The sequence below is a fragment of the Felis catus genome, chromosome B4 (genome assembly GCF_018350175.1).
Source record: "Felis catus isolate Fca126 chromosome B4, F.catus_Fca126_mat1.0, whole genome shotgun sequence".
Taxonomy (NCBI): domain Eukaryota; kingdom Metazoa; phylum Chordata; class Mammalia; order Carnivora; family Felidae; genus Felis; species Felis catus.
The window spans coordinates 75,012,726-75,030,473 of NC_058374.1; the positions used below are offsets into that span (position 1 = coordinate 75,012,726).

The following is a 17,748-nucleotide window of genomic DNA, read 5'->3' on the forward strand; positions in this document are numbered from 1 at the left end:
GCCTTTTCATTTCTAGTTCTTATATCAATTACCTATTTCCCTTGTTTTATTGTACTTTCTAGGATCTTCAATATAATCTTGAATAAAAGTAGGGATAATGGTTACCTAGGCCTCTTTATGATTTGAAGGTAATTTTAATGTTTCACTGTTAGAGGAGGATGTTTGCTGTTCAGTTTGGTGTATAATCACTTTAATAGCTTAAGGAAGTTCATTTCTATTCCTGGTCTGCTGAGAACTATTGTTTTTAAAGTTATAAACAGGTATAAATGCAAAATAGATGCATTTCCTGCATCTACTGAGATAATCATGAGGTATTCACTTGTCTGTTAACATAGTGATTTACATAATTCATTTTCTGATGTGAAATCAACTCTGAATTACTGGAATAAACCCAATTTTGTTCATTATATAAGGTATTATATTTTTAATACATTGTAGGAGACAGTTTTATTTGAGAATTTTGTCAACTATGTTTGAGAGTGAGATTAGCTTATTTTGTCTTCACCAAGTTTTGGTATCAAAGTTATCATTTAAAAAGTTGAGGTGCACGCCAGTCAGAGTGGCTAAAATGAAAACTCAGAGACTATAGATGCTGGCGAGGATGTGGAGAAACGGGAACCCTCTTGCACTGTTGGTGGGAATGCAAACTGGTGCAGCCGCTCTGGAAAACATTGTGGAGGTTCCTCAAAAAATTAAAAATAGACCTACCCTATGACCCAGCAGTAGCACTGCTAGGAATTTACCCAAGGGATACAGGAGTACTGATGCATAGGGGCACTTGTACCCCCACGTTTATAGCAGCACTTTCAACAAGACCCAAATTATGTAAAGAGCCTAAATGTCCATCAACTGATGAATGGATAAAGAAATTGTGGTTTATATACACAATGGAATAGTATGTGGCAATGAGAAAGAATACTATGTAGCAACATGGATGGAAATGGAGAGTGTTACGCTAAGTGAAATAAGTCATACAGAGAAAGACGGATACCATATGTTTTCACTCTTATGTGGATCCTGAGAAACTTAACAGAAGACCATGGGGGAGGGGAAAGAAAAAAAAAAGGTTAGAGAGGGAGGGAGCCAAAACATAAGAGACTCTTAAAAACTGAGAACAAACTGAGGGTTGATGGAGGGTGGGAAGGAGGGGAGGGTGGGTGATGGGCACTGAGGAGGGCACCTGTTGGGATGAGCACTGGGTGTTGTATGGAAACCAGTTTGACAATAAATTTCATATTAAAAAAAATAAAAAGTTGAGGTGTTTTCCTCTTTTTCCAGTTATATAAAATTAGATTAACTTTCCTTGATTGATAGTATTTGCTTTAAAATCCTATGTCTGGTTCTTTATTTATAGAAATATTATAGAAATACATTTTTTAATTTTAAATTCCAGGGTAGTTAACGTACAGTTTTATATTAGTTTCAGTTGTACCATATACTGATGGTACCATTATAGTACCATATAGTGATACATCACCCAGTGCTCGTTATGAGAAGTGCACTCCTTAATCCCCATTGCCTATTTTACCCATCCCTCCCCACCTCCCCTCTGGTAACCATTAGTTTGTTCTCTATAGCTAAGAGTCTGTTTCTTGATCTGCCTCTTTTTTTTTTTTTTTAAATCTTTGCTTATTTTTTGTTTCTTAAATTCCACCTATGGGTGAAATCGTATGGTATTTGTCTTTCTCTGACTGACTCACTTATTTCACTTAGCATTAACCTCTCTAGCTCCATCCATATTGTTCCAAGTGGCAAGGTTTCATTCTTTTATGGCAGAATAATATTCTACTGTGTACATATCACATCTTCTTTATCCATTCATCTATTGATGGACACTTGGGATGCTCCCATAATTTGGCTATTGTAAATAATGCTACTATAAACATGTATTATCCCTACATATATCCTCCCTACAATGCATTATCCCTATGAATTAGTGTTTTTGTACTTTTTTGAGTAAATACCCAGTAGTGTGATTACTGGATTGTAGGGTAGTTCTCTTTTTTAACTTTTTGGAGAAACTCCACACTGTTTTCCAGAATGGCTGCAGTTTGCATTCCCACCAACAGTGCAAGAGAGTTTCTTTTTCTCCACATCCTTGCCAATACCTGCAGTTTCTTGTGTTTTTTATGTTACCCATTCTGACAGGTGTGGGGTGGTATCTCATTGTAGTTTTGATTTGCATTTCCCTGATGATGAGTGATGTTGAACATCTTTTCATGTGTCTGTTGCCCATCTGGATGTCTTCCTTGGAAAAAATGTTTATTCATGTGTTCTGTCCATTTTTAATTGGATTATTCATTTTGGGGTTGTTGAGTTTTATAAGTTCTTTGTATATTTTGTTACTAACCCTTTATTGGTTATGTCATTTGCATATATCTGCTTCCATTCCGTAGAGTGCCTTTTAGTTTTGTCAATTGTTTCCTTCACTGTGCAGAAGCTTTTTATTTTGATGTAATCCAAATAGTTTATTTTTGCTTTTATTTCCCTTGCCTCAGAAAACATATCTGGAAAAATGTTTTTATAGCTGATGTCAGAGAAATGACTGTCTGTGCTCTCTTCATAATTTTTATGGTTTCAGGTCTCACATTTAGATCTTTAACCCATTTTGAATTTATTTTTGTGTATGGTGAGAAAAAGTGGCCCAGTTTCATTCTTTTGCATGTAGCTGTCCAGTTTTCCCAACACCATTTGTTGAAGAGATTTTTCCCCCATTGGATATTCATTCCTACTTTGTCAAAGATTAGTTGCCCATATAATTATGGGTTTATTTCTAGATTTTTTATCTGTTCTATTGATCTATGTCTCCAGTTTTGTGCCAGTTCCAGTGTTTTGATTATTACTGCTTTGTAGTATAACTTGAAGTCTAGAATTGTGATACCTCCAGATTTGCTTTTTTTTTCAAGATTGCTTTGGCTATTCAGGATCTCTTGTGGTTCCATATACATTTTATGATTTTTTGTTCTAGTTCTGTGACAAATGCTGTTGGTATTTTGATAGGGATTGCATTAAATGTGTAGATTGCTTTGGGTAGTATGAACATTTTAACAATATTTTTTCTTCCAATCCATGAGCATGGAAAGTCTTCCCATTTCTTTATGTCATCTTCAATTTTGTGGAAATAATCTTAAACTACTGATTTACTGTATGATTACAAATGTGTGCATGTTTTCTATTTCTTCCTTAGTCATTTCTGGAAAATAGTATCTTTTCTAGAACTTTTCTATTTATTGAAGCAGATTTAATGTCATAAATTTTTCCATAGTATTATAGAATTTTAAAAACTTGTGTTAGTTTTCAATTGCTATGTAGCATATTACCACAAATTCAAGGACTTAAGGTAACACAATTTTATTATCTTACAATTTCCTTGGGTCAGGAGTCTGGGTATGGTTAGCTGGGTATTCTGCTCAGGGTTGCACCAGGCTGAAATTAAGGAGCCACCAGGTTGTGATTTCATCTGAGGCTTAGGGTCCTCTCCCAAGCTCACTGTTTGTCGGCAAAATCCATTCCTTTGCAGTTGTACTACTGAGGTACCTATCTCCTTGCTGGTGTCAGCCAGACAGTGCTATAAACTCCTAGAGGCTGCCCATAGTTCCTTGCCACATGGCCACCACAGGCAGTTCACAATGTGGATGTATGTTCTTTTCCAGCTAGCTGGAGTGTTATCTTTCTTAGACTTCCAGCCCTTCTCTAGCCTGCCATAATGCAGTTTTATATAAAATAAATTTTATATTTTGACTTTCATTGTTAAGACGACATCTGTCAATCTAATTGTGGTTCTTTTGAAGGGAACCTGTCTTTTTATTCAGGTAGCTGTTAAGTTTTTCTCTTTGCCTCTCATTTTCAGAGGTTCTAATGGTGTGCTCATGTGTGTATTTCTTTTTATAAATAATGTATTTTTGATGTATTTAGGACCTCTTTAATCTGTAGATTGATGTCTTTTCCAGTTTTGGAAAAATTTCAGCTATTTTCTCTTCAAATATGTATTTGCTCTATCTATTCTTTCTTTCATCTTCTTTATGACATATCACTCACTTTACTAATCCTTTTATTGGTTGTTTCTAAACATGCTTAAATGCAGATTGAATGTTCCTGGATGTCAGCCTCCAAATTCTTCACTGCTTTTTTAGTGCTTTAGTGCCTTCAAGTGGATAGTTTAAAATATATGTCCAGCTTTTGCTGTTTTTAGTGAGACAGTTGGTCCAAATTACATGGTCCACCAATATCAGAAACAGAAGGCCTCTTATAATTCATTCTGCAAAGTCTGCAGTTATGTGCCCCTTTAATTCTTAGTATTGTTTAAGTCTGTTTATTTTTGATCAGTCATGCCACAGTTATGAAATTATTAATTTACTCAATCAATTTAATCAATCTTTAGATTTGTTTGAATTAATTATATGATACATTTTTATTCCTTCTATGTTCCTTGCATAATCTATTATTCTGTGATTAAGTTGGTAGCTTAATTTATTACTTTTTAACACTTATTTTTTTTCCTAATAGAAGGAAGTATTGCTCTAGGTACATCCCACAAAATTGTAAATAGTTTCATTACAAGTTTTGGATTTGTAAAATTGTCTAATTTTTATTATAATCAATTCTTTTGTTGAAAGCTGGACATGAGGTATTGGGTAAAAGGAACTGAGGTAAATAGGCCTTTAGTGGGAAGTTTTATGTTAGGCATTAGGCAGTGTTTAATGTTTGCTGTAGTTGTGGTGTCAGAGGTTAAAATTTCCTCTAGTGTCCTCGTTTTTGTCTCATTTGCTGTTTTTTTTTGTTTCCCCAGAGACTCCTTCATAAATAAGGTCTGAGGACTCAGCTCTTTCAGCTGTACTCCTTGAAATTCTCCAGCCTTATTGATGTGGTAGCAAGGTACAGGGGAGTGGAAGAATTCCATAGTCTTATGATTAGGTCTCAGTCTCCTAATGAGCCTTTGTCCCTGGGCTGTAACCTTCATAGGTCCCTCTCAGTTTTCCTTTTTTTTCTTGGATCCTCCCCCAGATTTGTTAGGTTCTCACAAAATAGTTTTCCTTGAGGGCAGACTGTTAGGGAGAACAGTGCTCTCTGGGTTTATTTCAAAATGCTAACTTTTCCCTTCCTCTTGCTGAAGCACAGGGGGTTTATTTTCTGATGTTCATCATGAGAAACCGATGGGGCTGCTGGAAGTAAAACTCATGAAACTATGAGAGCTCCTCTGAGGGCAGGACCTCAGTAGTTTTTATCTCTGAAGCTAGCCTATGCTCAGTCTCTAGTAATAGTTCATTTCCCTTTAATGTTCTGACCAGGCTCAAGATGCAGCTTCTACTCCCAGAAAGCTGTAATTTTCTGTGTTCCCTTGTCTCCTAGTCTTTGGGGTGGTGGTTTTTCCTGTGACTTCAATTCTCTGATAGATCTAAGAAGTCTTGCTGACTTTCAGTTTGTTTACCCTTTTTTATTGGTGAGTGTGGGAGCAGCAACTTCCAAGCTTTTTATTCTTTCCACGTTGGACTAGACTTATACCTTATTCTTTGGTATGTAGGCTAATTAGAGTTGTGTTTCTTAATTTCTAACCATATGGGCTTCCTTCTAGTTATCTTTTGGATACTGATTTCTAACTTAACTGTATCATGGTCAGAGAACTTGATCTGTATGATTCCATATCTAAAATGTTTTGAGATATGCTTTATTGACTAGTATATGGCCTATTTTGAAAAAATTTTCAATTCACGGTTGCTAATATGTGCCTGGTACTTGTTAGTCAGTGTTCTGGGAGGAAATGGTTGGCATACTTAAATAGGACTAATGAGGGGGCTTACCAGGATGTGAACAGGATTAGGGGAATCAGAAAGGGATGTTGAAGCATCCCAGGCTCTCAAGAGCAAAAAGCAGTTACCACCTTATGGGGACAGGAAAGGGAGATTTTGGAGAAGGACACCTGACAGTAATTCTGGGACATCAGGGAAGAAGCAGAAGAATAAAGAGCCTCACTCACTAATTCTCCTGCCTTCCTCTATCCTGCTAAGTAACTCTTATTAGTTGAGCCCAACAGGATGTAGAAGGCAACGAAACCCATTGAGGCAGCAAACACAGGTCTGTCTGCCAGGACACAGATCAGAGGGAGAAGGTATGTATTTAGTTCTATAGGGGAAAAGAAAATATCCATCATACATAAAAGGAAGAGTGGATCCTTTATATGAGAGGAGCATATGGGTGAGGGAAATATACACATTGATGAAAGAGGGAGATTGATAAGGTGAATGAGAAAAATGTTGACATTCTAGGAAGTATTCCTATTAGAGGGCACATGGTTTTCACGGGTTGCACTGAATGGCATTTGCAGGAATCATAATGCAAATGAGCAAAGGCAATGAATGATAGGATTGAGCTAGGCAAGAATGTGAGATTGGTGGGAACAAGAGAAAGATCACTGATGGATGGATGAAGTTTGAACGGAAGTAACAGAGGAAACGGGCAGAATTTAAGTAGGAGTCCATGCTAGTGGCAGGCAGAAGGATGTGATTGAGTAGGAAAAGTCTTATAATTTGAGATAAGTAGAGGAGTAAGGGTAGACTCAGATAGGGATAAACACAGAGGTTTTAGAGCAGGTTTTATCACATCTACTTATATAGATTGTTGCCGTGGCAGTGCCAGCAGAAATCCTGCCCATGGTAAACCAGAAGTGTCTTTGTAGACAAAATTCTGCGTCCTAAATTCTTGGTTTCCTCCTGCCTCTTTTTTTCCCATATCAATTCCTCTCATCATCTGCCTCATTCTGTCCTTTTAATACTTTATCTCCTGACCAGGGTTACTCAACCTCAGCATTATTGATTTCTTGGGTTGCATAATTCTTTACTATGGGGGTTGTTCTGTGTATTGTAGGATGTTCAGCAGCACCCCCAACCCCTACATACTAGGTGCCAGCTGCACACATCCTCTCCTGTTATGACAACCAAAAATATCTTCAGATATTGCCAAATACCTCCTGGGGGAGGTAATCATCCCTGCTGAGAACTCCTGCTCTAGACTTTAGGTAACTGAATAGGGGCAGGGAAGAAAGAGATAGAGGTGTGAGCAGAGTCTTGGAAATGTAGTGTATTATAAGTAAAACAAGAGAGAGGAAGAAATCTTCAAGAACAAAAGGGAAATATTTAAATTGCAAAACATGCGTCCAGGCAGGGCACAAAATTTTTCCAGCGAAAGTGAACAAATACACAAATAACTTAAAGTGCTCTTTTTATATTCTTATAAAATGCAGATGTCACTGGAAGCTTCCCTGACCCTACAAGATTTCATTCTATAGCTCCCACTCCCAGTTTACAATCTGGGGATGTGGATGCACCCCTCAGACTTCCTGTTCTTGCTTCTGCCCTCCCACCTCTCCATTAATAATTCACATGTATTTGGCATATAGCTCCTCCTCTTGTTTCCTTGGAGGAGTAATACAATCCTATTCCTCAGTTCTTACTTTTTCTGGGAACTTTCTTGGAGAATTTTGTAGCCACCATATAGGGATAATATTACATACCCCTTAACACATTTCTTCCATCCATTGCTTTTTCCCAAACTTATATACAACCCTTTGTTTCCCTCATGGCTCTCAGTCTGTTCTTTTCCCAAAGCTGGGGCTCCTGCTAATTGCCTTTGCCCTAGAAAGAAATGCTCCAAAGAATGGAATGGTCATCCTCTTACTGTCTTTCTCTTGAAGAGCTTACTACCTTTTCCCCAAATTTGGAATAAACTTTTCCATTTCATTTTACTCGCCCCTCCAATCATGAGCATGTATCAGTAAGAGAAATTTGGAAAGATCAATCTATACTGGAAGTGAAATCAGACAGATGAGCATTAGACATCAACAGGATCTTCCAGGACTGATGCTAATAGAAAGAAAGCTATGAATGCTCTTTCCTGGAGGCTCTCAGCATTGGAGAGTTGCCCAATTGTCAAGACTTGGGTGGGCGGGGGGGGAGACCTCTCTTCCAGGAGTCTTCCCACTAGATAGATTCTGCCTGGGCCAGGCTGGTCCTCCCAAGGGCCCTCACCATGGCCCCCTTCATTTCCTTGTTTCGGAAACTATAGATGATGGGGTTGCACATGGGGGTGATGATGGTGTAGAGAAGGGAGAAAGGCTTGTCTTTGTCAGGGCCATGTGTGCTGCGAGGATTCATGTAAGAGAACATGGCTGAGGTATAGAAAAAGATGACCACAGTCAGATGGGAGGCACAAGTAGAGAAGGTCTTCCCCCGACCTGAGGAGGAGGTTCTGCCAAGGATGGAGGCCAGGATGCGGGCGTAGGAGATAACAATGAGCACCATGGGGCTGAGCAGCACCACGATGGCATCGGCAAAGATCATTTTCAGGCTAAACTGGGGGTCTCCACAAGAGAGGGCAATCACTATGGGGGCCTCACAGAAGAAGTTTTCTATGTGGTTGTCTCTGCAGAATGGACCACGAAATGTCATATAATCAAGCAGAATGCCATTGATCAGCCCAAAGAACCAGGCAGTACTCACCAGCTTTACACAGACCTGCCGGCTCATGATCTGTGCATAGCTGAGTGGGTGGCAGATAGCAACGTAACGGTCATAGGCCATAAAAGCCAAGAGGATGCACTCGGCCACACCTACACCAAAAACCAGATACATCTGGGTCAAGCAGGAGGCAAAGGAGACAGTGTGGTTCTTGACCACCAGGTGGATTAGCATCTGTGGGATGGTGGTGGTGATGAAGCAGACATCCAGGAAGGACAGATGGCCAAGGAAGAAGTACATGGGGCTGTTGAGTCTGGGGTCTGTCCAGGTGATGAAGATGATGAGGCCATTCATGGCCATGGCAAGGCTGTAGAGGGCTAGGAAGAGGGCAAAGAGCAATGCCCGAGTGGAAGAGGAGCTCTGCTCGAAGCCCACGAGGATAAACTCTGTCACTGTGCTCCCATTCCTTAGGTCCACCATCTGCGGCCTGCTTGAGGAGGGAAGACAGGAAAAGCACAGGTGAGACAGCTATGTGTGGATGCTACCTAGTTGTATAAAAACAGACAAAGGGGACAAAGGAATGAAAAAGACGGAAATTTTAGTACATTCTATGTGAGTCAATATTGTCATGGGCACTGAAAATGCTAGTGCTATTGTAGGCTGTAATAGTGGAACCATATTATGAACCAAGGGAGATTCTGTTGTACCTTGTGTGAATCAGGCTGCATCTGAAAATATCGTATCCAGTTCTTGGACCTCTATTTTAAATGGTTATCCACTGGGACTACCCATATCCATGGGGCTATGTTCATGAGACAAACAAGATGGTGAAAGATCTGGGAACCACGTGACAAAGCTTTGAAGGAAACTTTAAAGAAGACTCAAGAAATCTGAGACGTCCATTTAAATATTAATGGGATCTCCATCTAGAGGAGTGAATTTTCTATTTCTGTATGCTGTCAATAAGTAGAACTTGAACCAGAGAGTAGAAATGTCAGAGAAAAAAAATGAGTGATATTTCTAATCGCACATTTTCTTTCTGCTCTTAACTACAAAAGCAATGCCTGTTCATTATAGAACATCTAGAAAATACCAAAAAAAAAGCAAAATTAAGTAAATAAAAACAACCACCTAGAGAGAAACCACATCAATATTTTAGTTTATGCCTTTTCAATCATTTTGTTTTGTGTGTTTATATTTTAAAAGCTTTTAAGACCAACATAAGGTCTGAGTAGAACCTGCCTTCAAAACTTAAGTTGGAGAGAAGTATAGCTTCAGGAAGAAATGCAGCACTGATTCCAGGTTGGAGGATTCAAATAGGGAGAAAGTATAAAGGATAAACATTCATCTTTTGTTTGAATGGGCAGTTGGGAACAATTGCATTCCAACCCGTTTTGCAGCCCCAAATAATTTATTCATTTAATAAGTGAATGTCTACTATGTTTCACATATTGTGCTAAGTGCCAGGGATATAAAATCATTAATGAGACCTTTCTCCCTGACCTAATGGGTATTATACTATATCCTAAGTCATTAGATCCAGGGGATAAGTAAGAATATAGAGAATCCATATAATATATGCACAATATTAACAAAAAAGCATACATTTATAAGCAAATATATTTCAAACTCTCTTGCCTCCATACAGGGAACGTATCTTTTTGAAAGGTCATGGAACATTTGTAAAATACTGTTGTTATATTAGAGTACAAAGAAACCTTAAATGAATTCCAAAGATCCCAAAGAGTGCAGACTATGTTCACTATGCTAACACTGGGCATTAATATTCTCAAATTTCTGTATAGAGAAGATTTCTTAAAATTGTGTTTATTTTCTTCTCTTGAGGGAGAAAAAGAGCACAGTGGCTGGTCAGCTTGTTTATGGGATTTTGCTTACCAATATTGTGTATCATCCCATTGTATACTTTAAATATCTTATAATTTTGTCAATTAGACCTCATTAAAGCTGAAAAAAGTCTGTCAAATCCAAGTGGGTAAAAGAGAATATTGTTTGCTGAGGTTTTTGTTTTTGTTTTACTTCAAGAAAATTAGTAAACTCTTACTGGAAATTTTACATTTCAAATGTGTTTCTTTGATAAATTAATTGCAAATAACACTCTTCTGATTAGCAAGGCTGCAGGAGCATTGTCCCATTTGTGCACTGCACAAAGGCTCCTGAAGGGAAGAGTGAATGCTGAAATCCAGCCTATGTAATCTAGCCTGTGCTCAATTTATCAAGCTGTGCACCCTGGTGAGGTGTGAGTTCAAGAGAAGTGGTGCCTTTTCCTCTAGTTCTTGCCTGACAGAGAGTGACTTTTTAAAATTTTTTTTTTCAACCTTTTTAATTTATTTTTGGGACAGAGAGAGACAGAGCATGAACGGGGGAGGGGCAGAGAGAGAGGGAGACACAGAATCGGAAGCAGGCTCCAGGCTCCGAGCCATCAGCTCAGAGCCTGATGCGGGGCTCGAACTCACGGACCGCGAGATCGTGACCTGGCTGAAGTCGGACGCTTAACCGACTGCGCCACCCAGGCGCCCCGAGAGTGACTTTTTATAATTAGCGCAAAGGTACCGTATGTGCTAGGGAAGCATTGCTGATCAGGAAGATCTGGCCTTGAGAATATTTTAATTGTAGCACTTAAATTTTTTGTCTTAGAACATTGGTGAAATTTTTGAATAAATAATAATAAATAGGCCTATGTTCCTCTGAGTGGATTTTAGGAATAAAAAGGCAACAGGCATTTCTTATAATGCAGTGGTACTCAAAGTGTGCTCCAAAGGCCATCACCCCCAGCAGTGTTAACTGAGAACTTGATAGAAATGCAAACAGTTGGGCCTTACCTCAGCCACTGAATCAAACTCAGGGATGGGGTCCAGAAGCCAGTATTTTAACAAGACCTCCATGTGATTCTGATGCACATTAAACATTGAAAACTACCAGTTTAATGTAGGGCAGGACAAATTATGGCCCCCAAACTAAATATAGGCCACTGCCTATTTTTATAAACAAAGTTTAATTGGAACATAGCCACTCCCATTTACTTATGCATTGTTTATAATTGTTTTCACACTACAATGGCAGGGCTGAGTAGTTGCCAGAGACCAAATAGCCTGTAAATACGGTTGTTGGATTTAGCAAATAAAAATGTAAAATGATTCATTAAATGTGTTCTTCAGACAAACAATGAATACTTTTTATTATAAATATGTTTCATGCAATATTAGTAACCCGACACACAAAGCCTAGAATATTTCACTATTTGGCCCTTTACAGAAAATGTTTGCTGATCCTGCTTAATGTAATGACTTTAGAGTAGACTTGCTTCTGATAAACAAGGGTGTGTAAGGGAAGCAATGAAGAAGGCCTCAGTCCTGAGTACACATCTGGGATTCTGGTGCATCAAGTCTCAAGGACTTCCTTCCCAAGAAGGCCAAAACTAGGAGACCAATTTGCCTCGATGGAAGGGCAGCTGGTGCCACTTCTTTTTCTTTTTATTAAACTCATTTAATCAGTTGCTTTTCCTTTTTTAAGTGCCTGGCATTACACGTGTTCAATTAATATAAAGCAGATGAACTTCAATAATGAAAAATTTTAAAAATATCAAGCAGATGTTTTAGAAGCATTGGCCAAGTAATTCAGAAGTGGTTCTGTGACAATAATAAAACTAGACATGATTATGAAAATAACCCCAGCTACTTGAAAATGGAGGGAAAAAAAGCCCTTTGAAAACAATCCTTAGATCATGGGGCGCCTGGGTGGCGCAGTCGGTTAAGCATCCGACTTCAGCCAGGTCACGATCTCGCGGTCTGTGAGTTTGAGCCCCGCGTCAGGCTCTGGGCTGATGGCTCAGAGCCTGGAGCCTGTTTCCGGTTCTGTGTCTCCCTCTCTCTCTGCCCCTCCCCCGTTCATGCTCTGTCTCCCTCTCTCTCTGCCCCTCCCCCGTTCATGCTCTGTCTCTCTCTGTCCCAAAAAAATAAATAAACGTTGAAAAAAAAAAAAAAACAATCCTTAGATCAAAAAAGGAAATCAAACAGTAATTACAGATTATCTAAAAAGTACTGATAATAAAAGTAGCATATATTAATAAGTACTATACACAGATTTTTGTTACAGAAAGTTAATAGCCTGAAATAGTTTCATTATTTAACAAAAAGGAATAAACATAAATGAAATAAGAAAAGATAAAATTGATGTAGAGGTTAGAAGCAGATAAACAAAATTAACTTAAGGAAGACCAGAGGGGGAAATATGTACTGGAGGAAAAGATAATTTTCTAGGTACATATAAATCACTAAAACTCATTAAAGAAAAGATAGAAATCAAGATAAGCTAATATTCTGAGTGAAAGGAATGAAATGCAGTTGTTCTAAACCTTAGCTTCACATTATAGTCACTTGAGTTTTTATAAGATGTTTGTGGGGTTTTTTGGTTTTGTTTTGTTTTTTAGTTTATTTATTCATTTTTTGAGAGAGAGAGTGCACAGGGCAGGGCAGAGAGAGAGAATCCCAAGCAGGCTCTACACTGTCAGCTCAGAGCCTGATGCAGGGCTCAAACTCACGAACTGTGAGATCATGACCTGAGCTGAAATCAAGAGTTGGACGATTAACTGACGGAGCCACCCAGGTGCCCCAACTTGAAGAGTTTTTAAATGTTCCCATGGCAAAAGACATGAACAGACATTTCTCCAAAGAAGACATACAGATGGCCAACAGACACATGAAAAGATGCTCAACATCATTCATCATCAAGGAAATGCAATTCAAAATCACACTGAGGATCACCTCACACCTGTCAGAATGGCTAAAATCAAAAACACAAGAAGTAACAAGTGTTGACAAGGTTGTGGAGAAAAAGGATCCCTCTTGCACTATTGGTGGGAATGCAAACTGGTGCAACCACTCTGGAAATAGTATGGAGGCTCTTCAAAAAATTAAAAATAGTATTGTCTTATGACCTAGCAATTGCACTACTAGGTATTTACCTAAAGGATACAAAAATCCAGATTCAAAGGGGCACATGCACCCCTATGTTTACAGCAGCATTATCAACACTAGTCAAATTATGGAAAGAGACCAAATCGCCATCAACTGATGAATGGATAAAGAAGATGTGGGGCTACCTGGGTGGCTCAGGTGGTTGAGCATCCAACTCTTGATTTTGGCTCAAGTCATGATCTCATGGTTTGTGAGTTCAAGCCCCACATTGGGCTCTGAACTGACAGTGCAAAGCCTGCTTGGATTCTCTCTCTCCCTCTATCTCTGCCCCTACCCCACTCATGCTCTCTTTGTCTCTCAAATAAATAAACTTTAAAAATAATTTAAAAAATGAAGATGTGGGATACACACACACACACACACACACAGAGGCATATTTACTCAGCAATCAAAAAGAATGAAATCTTGCCATTTGCAACAATGTGGAGGGAGCTAGAATGTATTATGCTAAGTGAAATAAGTCACAGAAAGACAAATATCAATGATTTCACTCATATGTGGAATTTAAAAACAAAACAAATGAACAAAGGGAAAGAGAGAGAGAGAGAGAGAGAGAGAGAGAGAGAGAGAAGGAAGACAGGAAACAGACTCTTAACTATAGAGAATGAACTGATGGTTACCAGATGGGAGGTGGGTGGAGGGATGGGTGGATTAGGTGATGAGGATTAAAGAGCACACTTATCATGATGAGCACCAAGTAGTGTATAGAGTTGTTGAATCACTATATTGTACACATAAGACTAATATAACACTATATGTTAACTATACTGGAATTAAAATTAAACTTTAAAAAAATATGTGGTATAGATGTGTATATATGTGGCATATATGTACAATTAATATTATTCAGCCATATAAAGAATGAAATATTGCCATTTGCAACAACATAGATGGATCTAGAGGGTATAATGCTAAGTGAAATAAGTCAGTCAGACAAAGACAAATACCTATGGTTTCACTCATATGTGGAATTGAAGAAACAAAACAAAGAAAAAAGAGACAAACAAAAAAGCAGACTCTTAAATATAGAGAACAAAGTGATGGTTACCAGAGAGGAGGTAGATGGGTGAATGAGTAAATTAGGTGAAGGAGATTAAGAATACACTATCATGATGAGAACTGAGTAATGTATAGAATTTTTGAATCACTATATTATACACCTTAAACTAATGTAATGCTGTATGTTAATGATGCTGGAATTAAAATAAATAAATAAAATAAAATGTCCCCATGCCCTAGCTGCATATCAGACCAATTAAAACAGAATGTATTGAGAGGGCTCAGTCATCAATATTTTTAAAAGTTCCCCAGTAAGTCCAATGTGCAGCCAAATTTGAGAATTATTAAAATAGAGAAGACAAAGAGCTATGACAAAATAGTGCCAGGCTCTGATAGTTCCTTAGGTGAGTTCTTTCTAATATTGCAGCAATCAGATATTTTTGAAGGCTACCAAATCTGTTTACAAGAACAGAAAAAATAAAAGCTTCCTGATTACTTTTAGAAAGTCATAAAACCACTGATACCAAAACCTAAAAAGTACACAAAAGAAAATTTTGACCAAGATAATTTATATTAATAAGGAAATAGGCAAAGCAAATTATTAGCAAATGGAATTCACTAGTGTGTTCAAAGAATAGTGCACCATGACTAACTGAAATTCATTCCAGGGATTTAAGGTTTTTCTTATATGAAGAATTCTACTAATAAAACTCACCATATTAATATGTCAAAGATCAAAAGTGTCTAGTCAATGAGATGTAAAAACATTTGATAAAATTCAGCAGTGATACCTGATTTTAAAAATCCTTAGTAAAATAGGACTAGAAAGAGGCTTCATGGCATAATTTAAAAAGGGCACTTGTGATGAGCACTTGGGTGTTATATGTAAGTGATGAAATACTAAATTCTACATCTGAAACCAATTTTACCATATATGTTAACTAACTAGAATTTAAATAAAAACTTGAAATAAAAAATTTATCTGAATTAAAATAATTATGTATATTATGTGTTAGGTATTGTTTGTTCTACATGCGTTTTAGGTAATAAGTGCTCTAACTTCAAAATCATGCATGGGGTAGGTAATCTTTCTTCTAACTTCACAGAAAGGATCAGTAATTTGCCCAACATCACACAGTAAATAGTGAAGCATGGATTCAAATCTGGGAGGTCTGATTCCAAAGCTTCACTGTCAACTACCCCCTTTGAATGCCCTACAAGTACCAGCCAAAGCATATGACAAATGAATTAAAGGAGTGGGGTGTTGGTAAGTGTTTAACAGATGGCTCTGGGAGGGGCTCTGATCTATAGCATTTGCCAATTTCCAAAGTGTAAATCCTCCCACCATGACCTATTTCAAGCTAGAAATGATTGAAACCACTAAACATGTTTTAGGAATGGATACACCTTAGGTTATTGTCATATAATTTTTACAACCATATAGATACAATAGATGTAAATAACCTTGAGAACATAGATATTAGTAAAATATAAATGAAAAAACTTAGGAAGTGATGAATTTTAGTATTACCTTTGTTTTTTAATATAATTTATTTGGTTTTAAGTTTATATAATTTGTTTATAATAGCTCTGTTTAACAAGTTCTTAAAATTCCTGAAAATTTAATAATTGACCCTTGAGAGCTGGTACTAACGGGCTCTAGTACACCACTGGAATGAAAAAAGGAAAGGGCAAAATTATCATTATTTGTAGAAGATATTTCTAGGATTGGGGTGAATTTCTCCTCTCTATGTTTCTGCCTCAACTTATAGGGAGGCCAGAATTTCTACCTAAATTTCTCTCATCAGGAGGGAATAATGTTACAGGAAACACTTTGACCCCACTGTTCATCTTCACTCTACAAAGAAATATCCCTCAGGCACTGGTTACATATATTATCATACATACATAAAATGGGACAATCTTTTGGAAATTGTGTCTTACCTCACTCTATGAGGCGGAAATGGCCTTTTTGTCACCAAATCACCGCAACAGGTAAAAAAAACAGTCTCGTGGACTCCGAGGATGAGCTAGCCCAGGAAGAACATCTGATGTTGGAATCCTCTCTGGAAAAGATGGTGCCCCTAAAAGTTTACATAATCCCTCATATATAACCTCTCAAATCATTCCAAATGAATGTTTATTCAGATAAAACTTCTTTACTCGTTATAGTAATTTATAGTTTACAAAAGCACATTCACATATATTATCCCATTTAACTCTTACAAAAATCCTGTGAAGTAGATGCTACCTCCATTTTACAGATCAGGAAACTGAGGCTCAGAGACCTAAAGTAATTTGCTCAAGATTATATAGCTATTAAATGAAAGCAATGGGAAACTACAGCTTTAAAGTCCTTAGAATACCTTTTCCACCACACCAAGGTGCCTCAGGCAGAGGTGTTACTACCTCTTTCAGGTTATACCATTAATGAATGCCTCATTTATTCAGGAATACACACACACACATATGTTATAACCCTCCTTTCCTTGTAGTTACATTCCTCATTCTTTGAATTTAATCATGGTAAAGAACAACTTATTGTGAGTGGGGGGAAAGTCCCTTTGAAGTTTGAATACATTCATTAACCTTTTCCGTCAAGCTGAATATTCATGAGACCTTTTACCATGCCATGCTATCCTTATTTCTTTATTACCTTTAAAGTTTCTAGAAATAAGAAAAGAAACAACTAAAGAAAAAATTGATTGGAGACACGGAGGAAAGTATAATAAGAACTAAATAAGCACATTTTGCATTTTTAAAAAATTCAATGTGTATAATGCCTTTGGCTGATGGGCTGATCAGATCATCCCTGAAACAAACAATTACATGCTAAGGAGGGGACTGAATCAGAAGAACACTGGAAAGAGACATTTAAGATGTTAAGAAAGAACAAGCTGGGAAATATCCCTATTCAAATATGCAACCAAATGTTCTCCACCTCTCACAAGACAGAGCTATAGGAATGAAGGTAAGTGCAACAAGAGTATTAAATTAGAGAAAAGGAATACTTTACTGATTTTAATGAGGGATTTGAAAGCATCATAGTGACTAAGGAGTGATAAAAAGTCTTTTTGGTGGTCTTTGGAAATAGGACAGATTCCAGTGCATCGGGTCTTGTTTCAGCTCAAAATGGTCCAAAAGCAAAGAGTGGACTGGAGCCTTCACTTCCTTCTGTTTGCTTTCTTGTTTAACAGCATCAAGACACATCCACTCATTTAAGTAGGAGACTGGGTGACCTCTTCTGCTTCTTCCTCACTCATCTCCATATCCAATTAGCCTTTCATTCTCTCATTTTAACCTCC

At 37.7% G+C, this 17,748-nt stretch overlaps 2 protein-coding genes across 2 annotated transcripts in view; both read right to left on the bottom strand.

Annotated features, from left to right (window-relative positions):
- Window positions 1–17,748, bottom strand: part of LOC101097405 (olfactory receptor 10AD1) — a 121,438-nt gene that overhangs the window by 17,288 nt on the left and 86,402 nt on the right. The window contains exon 3 of the mRNA XM_045061685.1: window positions 16,388–16,509. The gene's annotated coding sequence lies outside the window, so the exon portion shown is untranslated. The remainder of the gene's footprint in view (window positions 1–16,387; window positions 16,510–17,748) is intronic.
- LOC101097653 (olfactory receptor 10AD1) lies at window positions 7,947–10,779 on the bottom strand. The gene has a single exon (XM_011284010.4). It carries the CDS (start codon window positions 8,928–8,930, stop codon window positions 7,974–7,976), a length of 957 nt encoding a protein of 318 aa, XP_011282312.1. The 5' UTR covers window positions 8,931–10,779; the 3' UTR covers window positions 7,947–7,973.

Excerpts from the sequence above, each read along its gene's own strand:
- LOC101097653 (XM_011284010.4), bottom strand. The coding sequence starts at position 8,930 with ATGGTGGACCTAAGGAATGGGAGCACAGTGACAGAGTTTATCCTCGTG.